The sequence below is a fragment of the Rhinichthys klamathensis genome, unplaced genomic scaffold (assembly GCF_029890125.1).
Source record: "Rhinichthys klamathensis goyatoka isolate OS25496 unplaced genomic scaffold, OSU_Roscu_1.1 h1tg000440l_1, whole genome shotgun sequence".
Classification (NCBI taxonomy): Eukaryota; Metazoa; Chordata; class Actinopteri; order Cypriniformes; family Leuciscidae; genus Rhinichthys; species Rhinichthys klamathensis.
In genome coordinates this window covers 605553-619465 of record NW_026606936.1, presented here as the reverse complement: position 1 = coordinate 619465, position 13913 = coordinate 605553, and the positions used below count along the sequence as shown (strand labels likewise).

At 38.6% G+C, this 13913-nt stretch overlaps 1 protein-coding gene across 2 annotated transcripts; it reads right to left on the bottom strand.

Annotated features, from left to right (window-relative positions):
• Positions 1-2804: 2804 nt before the first annotated feature.
• On the bottom strand, positions 2805-12410 carry rbpja (recombination signal binding protein for immunoglobulin kappa J region a). Of its 2 annotated transcripts, none has more exons than XM_056236181.1 (11): positions 12369-12410; positions 10983-11021; positions 10791-10886; positions 9621-9786; positions 9345-9519; positions 9123-9260; positions 8805-8917; positions 8460-8600; positions 8002-8157; positions 7727-7830; positions 2805-3512 (listed from the first exon to the last, which is right to left on the bottom strand). In XM_056236181.1, exons 3-11 carry the CDS (start codon positions 10877-10879, stop codon positions 3179-3181), a joined length of 1416 nt encoding a protein of 471 aa, XP_056092156.1. In that variant the 5' UTR covers positions 10880-10886; positions 10983-11021; positions 12369-12410; the 3' UTR covers positions 2805-3178. The 2 variants fall into 2 exon arrangements, with proteins under 2 accessions (XP_056092156.1, XP_056092155.1); XM_056236180.1 differs by lacking the exon at positions 12369-12410 and adding an exon at positions 11804-12149.
• Between the last annotated feature and the right edge of the window lie 1503 nt (positions 12411-13913).

Sequence of the window (13913 nt, the reverse complement as noted above, 5' to 3'; positions counted from 1 at the left end):
TTTGAATCTATTACAGTGTTTAGTGATCCATTCCAAAAGCAATAGATACACTGGCCCTTTAGGAGTTAGACAGCACCAATACAGTTCAAATCTGCTAGAGCATGCACTCAAAACCAGAATGGCTGGTAGCCATTTGGCAAAGGCTGGTAACTTCCAAAATGTAAAACAATCCGTTAAAACGGTTGAGAACACATACATTTTCATCCTTTTTTTCTACAGACAAAACCGACAAAGATAACAGTGATCTAATACACTAGTTTCTGCTCAATGTAAGCACAGTGGCACATGTGACAGGCAACTAACTTATGCGATAGTGATAATGAAAGTCAACATTGGTTAGTCTTGAAATTAACCATTCAGATCCTCTGATTCGAACACTCTGGAAGACAGCGGGATACAAGACAAAAAAATAACACTGAAGACATACATGGAAAGGTTGTGTTACTTTCACAATTTGACCTTTAGATTTGGCAGTTTCCATTTCGGCACTTCCACGTGATGATATGGTTTAACATTCTTCCCTGATTGAGGAATTGAATGAAATAGCTCACAATAGATACAAGTTAATGGCTTTACAAGAACTACTGGGTTTTGGCTTTTATTTCTCAAGGCCTGACAGTTTAAAAAAGAGATGTAAAAATAATAATAATAATCATTTTAAAAGTGACATACAAAAGACTTTTCATAGTAATTTTCCCTCAATCATGGAAGAAATTTTGAAATTTTAACATAACCATTATTATAATTTCATACCATTATACAATAAAAAAAATTATATAAAATGATCAATATAATTTTTAGACAAACTCATATATTAATATTAGCCATGGAAGAAACTGATAAATTAAAAACCAAAACCATTGAGGAACTACTTCTGTTCCTATATAAATCCCAAACAGTAACAAAATGCAGTCCATACCGATTGAAAGCAAATTCCAGAGCACTCTATTTCATGGGTGTCTCTTCCTCTCTGTTCAAACGATGCACATAGACAGATTTGAGATGACTTTTTTTCTGTGACATTGAAAAAGGTATAAAAAAAAAACAATCATGCCCTTTTTACAAAAGAGCATAATTTGTAGTGTAATATCTTACCACCAGATCCAGTAATTAAGCAGTAGTGGTTTAAGGCCTCATTTTTAGTTTGCTTTAGATACAGCTATTACAGAAGAGAACATTTGGTACTAAACATTGAAAAAAAAAAAAAAAATTACACATGGTGTTGTCAATTTAATAGGGGTCATTTTTTATGTACATTAAGGCCGGTCACTTCTGCGGTTTCATAAATCAAAACATATGAAAGGTAGGATAAGATTCTGTTGTCTGTACCCTACAAACCAAACATCTTCACGCAGCAATGCGATAAGTGCTTTTTACGGTTATTTCCATTCAGCTTCACACCGATATGCTAGTTGACTACAAGCAAAGACAAACTAGTCAATTAGTGAGGATGACTAGTTTATCTAGATTTCTAGTACAACCACCATTCACATTTAAAAAAAATCCATTTGAGCATCCCAGTATGAGTGTTGTTTTTAACTAAATGTCACATTTAATACAAAAGTGGTTAACTACATAAATTAAAAATTGTTCCGATTGTGCTCCATCTAGCCGTTTTCAAACACGAGTGCACCTTATGTAAACTCCTAAGAAAAACGTCTGATCAGGGTAAGGTGAACGAGAAACCAACCAAATTACAAGGCTTTACAAGACCAATTAGTCAACTAGTCAGTCAGGTAAACCACTAATTGGCTGGTTCTGAAAAGAAGTAATTTTGCACACGCCTTTCTAGAAGCACAGAGAGTCCAAACTTTCATTCATTCCTAGACAAAAACAGACAGGGCTACTTGTAACTGTACTTACAGAATCCCCACAATCCCTTCTCTATATGGTTTAACCACATGACAACAAAGCAGCAATTTTCCTACACACTGATTTTAGTATGATACTAACAATAATCATGACACTGTAAGCATGAATGATATGCAATCGAGACCGGTACAGTCCTTCCCTACCACAGGATTTGAATAAACCAATTAATTAGAAATCGCCGACCCCCAAACAAAGCAACAAAGGGATTTTGTGCGCTTATGTTCAACTAAAGGTAATCCATTTGGTGTGGGATATTTTTATGTTGGCAGTTTGAACATCTATATAGCCAATGAAAAAGGGCCAGATCAATGGCTATCTGTTGAGTACGATATGGCACATAAGGCCTACCAGCAAAGTCAGTTAAAGCTTTTGTGTTAAAGACATCATATGAGAAAAGTTTAACAAAGCAGAAGAGTCACCTTCTCCCAAATACGCAAAAAATGGCATCAATATTACACCGGTTTAGTGAAGAAAAAAAAAAGAATGGGAAAAAAAAGGACTAATATACATGACAAAAATATTACAAAAGAGACAAGGGTCTGGTGAAAAACTCCAGAAGACTTAAGGCATTTGCCAAGACGGATAAAGGCAGCTATAAGTTCAGGCTTTCAAAACACATGAACCTCTTCCTTCTGAGCCCAAATGCTCATAAGAAATATACAAAACTATTTGGTAACAAAAGTTTACTATATGTTATAAAACTTAAAAAGGTGAAAAATGTACCTTAGCTAAAGCTTATAAAATTATATATCAATAAAAATAATAATAATAATAATAATAATATTCCTTGGTCCGTAAAAACTATATTACTATGATAACTTTTCTTCCAAGCCTGGCGAAACAGTGCATTAAGCCCTTTAGTAGAAAACAACATCTCGCAAAGCCATTTCCGTCCTGCACTTACTTAGAAAAGGCTTTGTTTTGAAGAGGTGTTGTTTTTTTGTTTGTTTGTGTTGTTTTTTTGACTGATTGTTTTTTTTGTTTTCATGTAAGGCTATGCATTGATCCTGTGGCATCTTGATCCACGGCACACATCACTTCTGTTGCCACTTCCTCTGACATGAGGAAACAGATTTAACAAGAACCGCAACAAAGAGAGAGAAAAGAAAAGAGATGCCTTCATTTGTTTTGTCCAGTCTTTGAGTGAAGTCTTGTCTCTCCTTTGCTTCTCTCTCTGTGGCACCATTATCCGTTTTTGTGATCAGTATCCCATGAACCTACGCAGGAAGTCTACAAACTGATGAATCACCATCTCTCACAAAGGTTCACTTACTCGCACACGCAAACGCGCACCAAGATTCCCAGGTTAGGAGACGGACATAGCTGAAGAGGAGGAAGATGAAGACACACTCCCTGCTGCGTATCCCGCCTGGCTGTCGACAGCTGACTGCAGCAGTAAGCTGGAGGATGAAGATGGTGAGGTGGAGGAGTTGCTGTTGGCCCGCAGTATGGCTCCCGCAGCGCTGCAGTGAGGACGCGGTCCCGGCTCCGGCGTGTAGGTAAATGTCAAAGCCGTGGAGTAGATGATGCCGTCATTACGGACCAAAGTCACAGGAACCTGCACCGGCTGCCGAACCCAACGCCACCCTTCACGGAACGCAGAGATGTCAGGAACCACGCAGAGCACGCTTTCGCCACACCTGCAGGAAACGGTACATGATTGTATTGTGAGTACGTATGAATTACTGACAATTATGTATCGAATATTCTTAATATATCTGGAACGTTTTTTCTGCCAATATGCATCACGCAGTCAGGAAAACAAAAGGAGATATATATTACAGGGTATCTGCAAAGTTTTTAAAATCAAATTTAAGACATGCACAAATTTAAATTAATACCTTATGCATCACAGATTATTTTACTTAATTAAACTGGCTGAGGCTCACATTCAATGAGGACAGTATTATACTGCTTATCAGTGAAACAGACTAACTGCAAGTTTATGTATGTTAAGTATATGTTTTATTCAATATGTCAGGGCTCCAGACTAACTTTTTGCCTTGGTTGCACTGGTGCGCCTAACTTTTTTATTTATTTATTCCTCGGCTCGTGTCGCCCTTAACGCCACAATTTCTAGGTCACCTTTTTATCACGCTCCATACATATTCATATATATTATGTACCGTATTTTCCGCACTATAAGGCGCACTTAAAAGCCTTTAATTTTCTCAAAAAACGACAGTGCGCCTTATAATCCGGAGCGCCTTATATGTGGATGGTGAACACACGTTCAACAAGACGGGGAGACAGCGCCGGGCGACTTACGCCACTATCTGCCAATGGATCGTGAATGCCTGGGCTAATATATCAGTCTCAACTGTGATCCGAGCTTTCACGAAGGCAGGAATAATCTCTTTATTCAGCCAGCTCACATACCCGTATTTACTTCCTGTTTTCGGCCGAAGTCCACAGTCGAGTTCGCGCGCGATCAAACCTCCTCCGTGTGTTCAACATCTGATTCGGATGAACTATCCATTTGAGCTGATACTCTCAGAACACCACACAGCACCGTCATCGGCTGACAGTCTGAGTCTCCACTGTTGCTTAGTTATCAATGATCGCGCGCGCGCACTCGACAATCGACTACTGTGGACTTCGACCGAAAACAGGAAGAAAATACGGGTATGTGAGCTGGCTGAATAAAAATCATTTTTATTCATATCTTTCACATTTACTGCAGTCAAATTCACCATGTTCACTCACATGGCTGTGCACTTGTAATGACACATTAAGGTTGTTAAGAGGCTAAAAGCAGGTTTAAAACTTGTCCCGTTTAAGTCAACAGGGTGCAAATTTTAAAAAGAGGATAACACGGTGTAGGCAACACCGGTTTTTGTCGTTGTTATCTGTACTGACAGCACTCCAAATTGACAAAAAAATTAGCTCAATGTTAAAATTGACCGGAGTTCTCCTTTAACGTTTGAACAACGTAGCCATGGGAGTGAACAGAGTTGTCAGAACGCTTAATAAAGTTTGACTTTGTCTGACTGTTTTGTTGACATTCCCTTTAGCACATCTAGTGCAGTGGTTCCCAAACCTGTCCTCACGGCACCCCAACACTGCACGTTTTCTTTATCTCCCTAATCAAACACACCTGATTCAACTCATCAGCTCATTATCTGATGAGTTGAATCAGGTGTGTTTGATTAGGGAGATAAAGAAAACGTGCAGTGTTGGGGTGCCGTGAGGACAGGTTTGGGAACCACTGATCTAGTGGATGCATAATGCAAACCCAGTCAAACGTTTGACTGCAGTATCTTATGCGCCTTATAATCCAGTGCGCCCTATAGACCAATTTCCAGCCGACGTCACAGTTACGTCACAGCGCTAGCTGGTGGCAGAACAAAGGGAAAACTGGAGGCGGTGAATACAAACCAGCACAAATTCGCCTACAAAATAAGGATCTTAAATTATTCTTATTATTATTAAATGTCATCTTGTTGTGTTGTTGGGTGCAAGAATCAATGAAACATTAATATGCTTTATCTGCAATTTTTTATTTCTAGAAAATATTCACCTCGTTAAAATTGCACCGTAATGTCACTCTTTACATTGTCGTCTTCATGGCGCTGGCTAGCAGAACTGCGGATCGTACACACACGTCTTGCACATCACCATTCAGCACATAGTTATAGGCATCTAAAGATTTATATGCCCTCCGTTTCTCTATCAGGTAGGTGTAGAAGTCAGGCCACTCAACCGGAGGTAGCGTTAACGTTAATCCTGTCAGATCCTCAATGAGTGTACGGGTCAGCCAATCTGGTTCCGTCCGTTAAAATTAACTTTTGCAAATAACAATCGCGGTCCTGGACAGTGAGTGACCTTGCACATTAAGATAAAATCGGATTTTCTCCAGTCATTGTTAAAAACAAGCTAACAAAACTTGCAGACTTTACGTTAGTGAAGCGGCCAGAGGGATCGTTCTGCCACCACCTAAGCTCCGCCCACATAAAAACGTCACCATGTTTACCAACTGAAAATTGGTCTATATATGAAAAATGTTCTAAAATAGGTCATTCATTGAAGGTGCGCCTTATAGTGCGGAAAATACGGGTAAATGATTTTAAACAAGAATAAGGTGTAGGTAAATACTTTTTTTTTTTTTTTGAAGCACAATTATACTGTATATAAAAATAAAAATCTTCACTGAGCTGCCAAAATAAAACATTTTAAGCAAAATAAAACATTTCAAAATAGAAATAACTACTGTTTAAAAGTGCCATGACTGGGCTGTTGTCGGAGCATTGACCGGGGAGAGTGTTGGGGGGAACAGGCCTACTTTTCATAAAGAAAAAACACTCAATATGCGTCTATATCTTTTCATTGTTCGTCGTTTGTTTTCTTGTGTTTATTTTGCTGATGCTGATTGCCGTGGCCTCGTTTACACTGGATGTCTTGATGCCCAATTCTGATTTGTTGCCTATATCCGATTTTTTTGACCGTCCGTTTACACGTTCTTTAAATTGTGACCCATATCCGATTCATGTGTTTACACTTGCTATAGATCTGAAACATTGCACATGTTTAAAGGGGGTTCTTCTTGCACAGATGGACGAACGCGCAGCGAGAGAGATCTCGGGACGATCTCATGAAAGTGAGTATCTATAGCACAAATTTTATTTCTCACACCAAAAATAGTTTTTGCGTGAATATGATAAGCACTGTAAATGTGCGTATTAAACGCCATAAAGTGCGTATCATACGCACGCAAAAACTATTTTTGGCGTAGGCCTAAATGGCACGATAAATAAAATTCGTGCAATAGACGCAGTTTCATGAGATCGTGGCGGGCTTTAACGAGGAGCAGTGGGTCCGAAATTTTAGGATGAGCAAGCCAACCTTTGATATGTTGTGTCAACGTTTGTCCACATTCCTCTCCTACGACGACACAACGTTTCGTCGAGCCATCCGTCCCTTTGCAGATGCGTGTTGGGGTTGCTCGTCATTAAAGCGCGGAGACGGAGCCTAATGCCTCAGAAAATCCGATCTGCCCGTTTACATGACAGTCGCATTGGCACATATCTGATTTATATCTGATTTATTTCCACATATGAACGAGGCCTGAAACCAATCTCGAAATATCCGAATGCATGCGTTTTTTTTCCTGTTTACACGGTCATAGAACACATCCGATCTGTCACATATGAGCAAAAAATCGAAATTGGGTCACATTTCACTGACAGTTTAAACGAGGCCTGATTCCCTGGTGCTCAGGTCGCAATTTCAATCACACAGCACGGAGCACGAGCAGTGTAGGCCTACAGGAATATCTGGACCACAGCCAATTAGAGGCAAAGACCCGCCCCATCTCTGTCTCTGATTGGTTTAGACCACGATATGATCCAACCATGAGTGAGAGTTCTGTCAAAGGAGAACAAGCGCTTCGTTCGTGGAGAGGCATCGGATGCGAGGACGTTAGGTGCACCGGTGTGACCTAGGAAAAATTTTAGTCGCACCCTTACAAACTTTGGTCACACTCTAGAGCCCTGTATGTACATATGTATTGAAATTCCTTTATGTATGTGGATCAATACTTATGAATTAGAGGTCAAACGATATTAGATTTTGCTGATACAATAATAATGGGTTTAAAGAAGGACAATAAACAGATTATTGTGCTGATACTAGTAAAACCTATACATTGAATATGTTCTTAAGGCCCTGACATACTCGGAGCAAAGTTCTTTTTCATTCTTCGCTTAGAGGTGAATAGAAGTACTATTATAATACTAATCCTATTACACCTCAAGAACCGCATGAATCCAACTCAATTATGGCAGCCCTGATTTAACGGTAAATATTTTGTTATTTGCTGAACTGTACAGCACTGTGATTGGTGTGTTGGTTTTACCTGTACATAGTGTCTGCCTCCACATCTCCAAACCAGACTCTGAGGTTAGGTGTGAAGTTCTGTCCTGTCAGTTCCAGCATGGCAACATCTCCTCCTCCATTCAGCTAGAACATTTAGGGTTCAAGGTTACAAGATAACATGACAGATTTGCCATGCTCTTTTAATAGAAAACAATTGTAATGTAATGAAGCCATTAACGTTATGTGTTGATATTATAAAAAACATCTGGAATTGCTCACAGCACCTTTAAAGCCTTGATTGTGACTGTGCATTACCTGTAAACTCTCAACAACAGGCACGGGTGTGACAGGTGAGGGTACAGGGCCCATGCCCTCATAGAAAGTGTACTCTGCTTTGTCTGTGCTGATGATTGTCCATGACGCCCCATCGTTGATCATTTCTTTGTTTGTTTCTTTGGGACAGGGTGTGGCCTGAGAGTAGTTCAGTGAAGAGAAAAATATTTGAATTGTTTACCATTAAAAAAATATCATAGAGCCTCCAAACAATTAAGACTATGAAAATTCAAAAGACTAATTTTGAAAAGAGGAAGTTTTATTTCATTGCAATTCTAAAACAGACAGATGTAATGTTTTCATTTATAGTGCATTATTTCACATCCAAACATTCTAAAAATTTTTTTTTTTTTTTTTAAACCAAGCAAGTCTAAAAAGATTGAGTTAAAAGATTTTAAAACTGTATGAATCTAATAAAGTTTCTGTAACAATGGACTTACCTGGAACTGAATTATCCTCTCCTGTGACAGGCAGAGGTACATCCTCTCTGTATCTTTAAGGTAGAAGGCACATTTATGTAGTTGGGACACAGGATCGTCGGCATCCATTAGTGCTGTCTGCTTGTCCACTTTACGAATAACCTACACACAAACACGCAACATTTCACCTTCTAAAAAATACTTGCAATGTACACAGCATGACAAACATATTTGCACAAAGAAATTATATGACGTCAATTCAGTGACACAACTTTACATAATTCCATGATTGAATAGGACACACTTTCTTAGCCCAGCCCTTTTAATCATGAATGATCATGAACATTAAAGTGGATAATAGCTCACCAATCGGGGTAGAGCCATGCCTGTCACAGAGCACACCAGCTTCACCGTCTGACCGTAATGGATGTACCCGTCTCTGACTGTAAACTCTTCTCCCTCTGACTCATCATCATCCACTGAAATTAAAAATTACACATTATTACCAATTCATAATTAACAAACAAGAAAAACTGCAGGTTCAAAAAATTAAAAGACAGATAACTTTAACACATTCTTTCATTAGACATAATGAACTTTGCAACTAGGGCTCAATATCAAGCCTTGTTGCCATTTTTAATATAGTATATTGTGTTTAATAGACAGTTGTGGTGAATGACTCACATAGGTGAATGTAGAAGGCTCCCCACTGTTGTGAACTAGCATGAAAGTTTCCCCCTTCCACGTGAAGGTACCGCGTACTGACAGTCTGAGACCGCAAGCGGTTGAAGAGAGCCACCTTCGTCCCAGAAGCTATGCATACTAGGAGAAATTAAAAAATGAGCTGAGCAAAAATTATGGTCAAATCTCATTTAGTGACATAAATGAGAAATTCTGTTGACTCACGGTCTGCATTCTTCAATGACTGCTTCTTTTTGGAAGGTTTGGAGATGACCTTGATTCGTTTGCTGAGGAAGACACCGATATCTGCGCTATTCCCGTAAAACATTTTCACTGACAGCATGAAGTGCTTACGTTTGTCCGAGTCAGAAATGTACAAAGTTTTTGCTGTGCAAAAATTCTGCAGAAGAAAAGCACAAGGATAATGATGACAGGATGAAGTTATTTTAAAGAGCATTTACAATATATGCATGCATTGCAATAATAAAATCCATAAAGCACCTTGCCCTCCAAGTTGAGCTGCTGCATTTCTTGTTCACTGTTTCCAATGCCGATGAAAGCACAAGGCTGAGACTCTTGCTCCGAGCAGCCCTCTCTCTCCATCTGTTCCTTTTTTTTCTTCCAGCCACAACCCATAAGGTACACACATGGTGGAGGACAGAAGAATCTAACAAAATCAAAGAGAGTTTGAACTGATTAAAGAACAATTCACTTCTCATAAGAAATCTGATTTTACATAACTCTCCCTACCTTACTTTACATTTAATGTGCAGACGTTATGCATTAATGGTGCAGTAAGTGACTGTTGAAAAGTGGATCGGACCGAGCATCAAAACACGCTTGTAGTCAATCAGCAGTAAGGGGCGTATACACTCGTGATGGGGAGCAGAGCGAGCTCAGTGCACAAGACAGACATTAGCAGAACCTTCGCTTGTTTGTTCATTTGGATTATTATTATTAAAAGCCCGTATCGTCTAAACCTCCTCCACCGCCCGTTTCAAGCATCGCTCTCCCAAAGTGTGCCTGAAAAGTAAGACAACATATTCCTAATATATGTTTTTTCTTTTGGTTTCCCTTTTAGTGATAGCCATAACCCCTTAATCTTGTCACATTTGTAATATTCAAGTTACTTGGACTATCGTGTTATGTGGAGAGCCGTTCGTGAAAACTGAGTTTGTTTTTTGGGATGGAAGGTATGACTTTGTCATCGAAGGAGTAGAGGAGACAAATAACAATTAGAGACTCAACCTGTATTATAATAGTAACACAAATTGCCTTTACTTATTAATGACATCATACCCTCGGGCAGCAGCCAGGCACAGCAGATTCCACCATAATCGTTGCCTGTGTTGCATAGTGTGTACGTGAATGTGGAGATAGAGGCATTGAGATAGGGGTGTGATCTACCCAAAGGGATCACACCCCTATATCGATGGGCGTATTTGTTTTGGTGATTTTAAATATCAACAGGGTTTACCAGAAATTGCTTACTGCACCTTTAACTGGACCTGACCAAAACTTAATTTAGTCAACATGAATAATGGGCACTGATTTATCACTCACAATAAGACCAGAAATGTGTATTAACCTTCATGTTTACTTACTTTACAGTCTAAAACGCATCAGCTAATCATATATACTGTATGTTTACAGCTGCAACTTATCACTCACCTTTTTTCATTGCCGTAGGATTTCTGTGCGACTTTTGCATGCAGTATGAGCACTGTCTGATCTCCTCTCTCCTTCAAGTAGTTGCGCATCGCCTCTCTGCAAAACCACACAATACAATAGAAAAGTTTATTTAAGTTGTAGTTTCCTAATGCATTTGATAAACTTAACACATGGACTTCACGGTGCATTTACCTTGTTAAACGCTTTGGCTGAGGGAGCTCCCCAAACTTCCTACAAAACAAAATACAACACAGTTAAGACACAATTCAAAAATCACTTATTATTTAACGTTACTCTATCAAACAATGCTGGTGAACACAGCCTGGTCATCTGCCTACCAAGACAGCATATTTGGCAAGATAAACGAGTTTAAACGTGCAAAAGATGCCCACTAGGTTTTTAAAGAGATACAAAATAAAACAAAAAATTAAAAGAAACACTAGCATTTTAAATAGCAGTGACGGGATACTACAAATACACACTTTTTAAGCTAAAAGTAGTTTAACTGAAAAGTCTGACATGAAACAAAGACACATTTTTTTAATCCCCTGAAAGCTCCAAATCTCTGTTATGGACTTACTAGACTGGCTAACATCTGCTAACCTCTCTCTCTCTCTCTCTCTCTCTCTCTAGTACACCAACTCACAAGTTGGCTCAATTTGTATACATGTATTTTTTAAGCTTAAAGTATGTTAAAGTTCCAAAAGACGCAGTCAATACAACCTTACTGTGTTTACAGTTAAATATTAGCTCTCCGTAACATTCAGTGTTTACGGGAAAACTGCCGAAAATCTATCAGCTAACTAAAAGCTAAGCGGCTAACTGAATAAAAGAGACCATCGTTGAAAACCTCAAAAATCAGACAAAAGTACGCTGAAACGGGGAACCAGAGCAGAAACACTCGACCAGGGTGTAGATAAATAAACCAAAGCAAGTTATCCTGACTAGACGGGCAAAACTTATTTTAGCTGTTACTTTTCCATGCCCCGTCCGTTAACAATTTCGCTGCTTACCCTGTCACAACAGGCGCCATCTTCACCAACTCTCTCTAATAACGTCAACAATCGCGAGATTTCCCCCCGTTCCACACCACATTGCAACAGACTGCTTTTAGACGAGGGGGAGGGGCACTGTGAGAAATAAAGCAGGAAGGTGGGGGGGGGGTGGCACAGGCGTGGGAAAGTTCTGAAGTCACGCGAGATTTCCAGGTCGCTTATTATGGGAGCGGATGAGAGAGAGATCCTTGTCATCGCGAGAGTAAGTTGCGGACGGCTGCCAGACAAACGCGTGTGAAAGTTCTCACGATGGGAAGACAGACCGCACCTTTTAAGCGCGGGCCGTGAGAAAAAGATTTCTGGAAGGAAGGAAGCCCGGGGACTGGTGCACCGACACCAGGAAATAGTGAGTTGACGTGGATCAGTTAAAAAGGATGTTGTTAGTAAAAAATAAGAGTAGAATCGTTTAAGAATAGTTCAATTGCATACGTTCCAGGAATCATTATGAAACCACTTATACATTACAAACTTACACATTATATGTGGTGAAATTAATGCAATGGATCTGTAATATCCACTTAACTGTTTTCATATCACCAGATGGCAGTATTGCTTCAATGTGGTAATGCTGCTGCTATGCCATACACGTGTTAAAATGAGTCGATGGCTGAGAAAAGATAGACATCAATGTTTAACCCTTTCATGCATGAATTATGATAACCTCATTCAGGATTTTTTTCCCTGTGTTTTTATTGCTCTTAGGGCATGAAAAACAAGATTTGATTTATTTTATTTTTACAAAATTTTCTAAGAGATTTCCAGATATCCACTTGAGTGGACAGCATGCATTTATGGTTTAAACTGAAGAGATACTATATTAAACATAATACAATAACCAAACAGATAAAGTATGTGTATTTAACAAACTAATCAATACAATTATCAAATCATGTGAAAACTATAAAATATATACACAAAATATAAATCTGAAATATTGCAAAGGCAATTAAACTTCATACAAGTTGCACTTCGTGTATCTTTGATATCAGAACATGAGGACGTGCTTCCATCAGAATCTTCGACAGCCTGTCAAGGTACAACTGTGGAAACCACTCAGACGCTCCCTCTAGTGTACCAGAGTATGTTAATTTACCCTTATTAGCTGATAATTCTGATTATGTTCAAGATGGACACATTTCGAGCATAGCCCTCTTCTGAGAAAACCTAGCAATAAGTTTTTTTTTCAATCTCATCTGAAATGAGCAGTGTTGGGGCATGCATAACGCATTCAGATTACTTTTTTGATGTTACAAGTAAAGTAATGTGTTACAAGTAACATGCATTACGTAATCAGATTACTTTTTGATGTTACGAGTAAAGAAACACATTACAATAACGTGCATTACGAAATCAGATTACTTTTTGATCTAACACGTAAAGTAATGTATTACAAGTAACAAGCATTACGTAATTAGATTACTTTTTGTTGTTACGAGTAAAGAAACGCATTACAATAACGTGCATTACGAAATCAGATTACTTTTTGATCTAACACGTAATGTATTACAAGTAACATGCATTACGTACTCGGATTACTTTTTGTTGTTACGAGTAAAGAAACGCATTACAAGTAACAAGCATTACGTACTCAGATTACTTTTTGATGTTACGAGTATAGAAACGCATTACAAGTAACAAGCATTACGTACTCAGATTACTTTTTGTTGTTACGAGTAAAGAAACGCATTACAAGTAACATGCATTACGTACTCAGATTACTTTTTGTTGTTACGAGTAAAGAAACGCATTACAAGTAACATGCATTACGTACTCAGATTACTTTTTGATGTTACGAGTATAGAAACGCATTACAAGTAACAAGCATTACGTACTCAGATTACTTTTTGTTGTTACGAGTAAAGAAACGCATTACAAGTAACATAAATTACGTACTCAGATTTTTTTTTGATGTTACGAGTAAAGAAACGCATTACAAGTAACATGCATTACGTACTCAGATTACTTTTTGTTGTTACGAGTAAAGAAACGCATTACAAGTAACATGCATTACGTACTCAATTACTTTTTGTTGTTACGAGTAAAGAAACGCATTACAAGTAACAAGCAT

Bases quoted from the DNA above. Each gene is read 5' to 3' on its own strand.
- rbpja (XM_056236180.1), bottom strand. From the start codon at position 11,823: ATGGCGCCTGTTGTGACAGG. The intron at 9,787-10,790 runs GTGAGTGATAAG...TGATTTTGTTAG, and splicing joins TCCTACGGCAATGAAAAAAG to ATTCTTCTGTCCTCCACCAT. The intron at 7,831-8,001 runs GTAATGCACAGT...TAAATGTTCTAG, and splicing joins CTGTTGTTGAGAGTTTACAG to CTGAATGGAGGAGGAGATGT.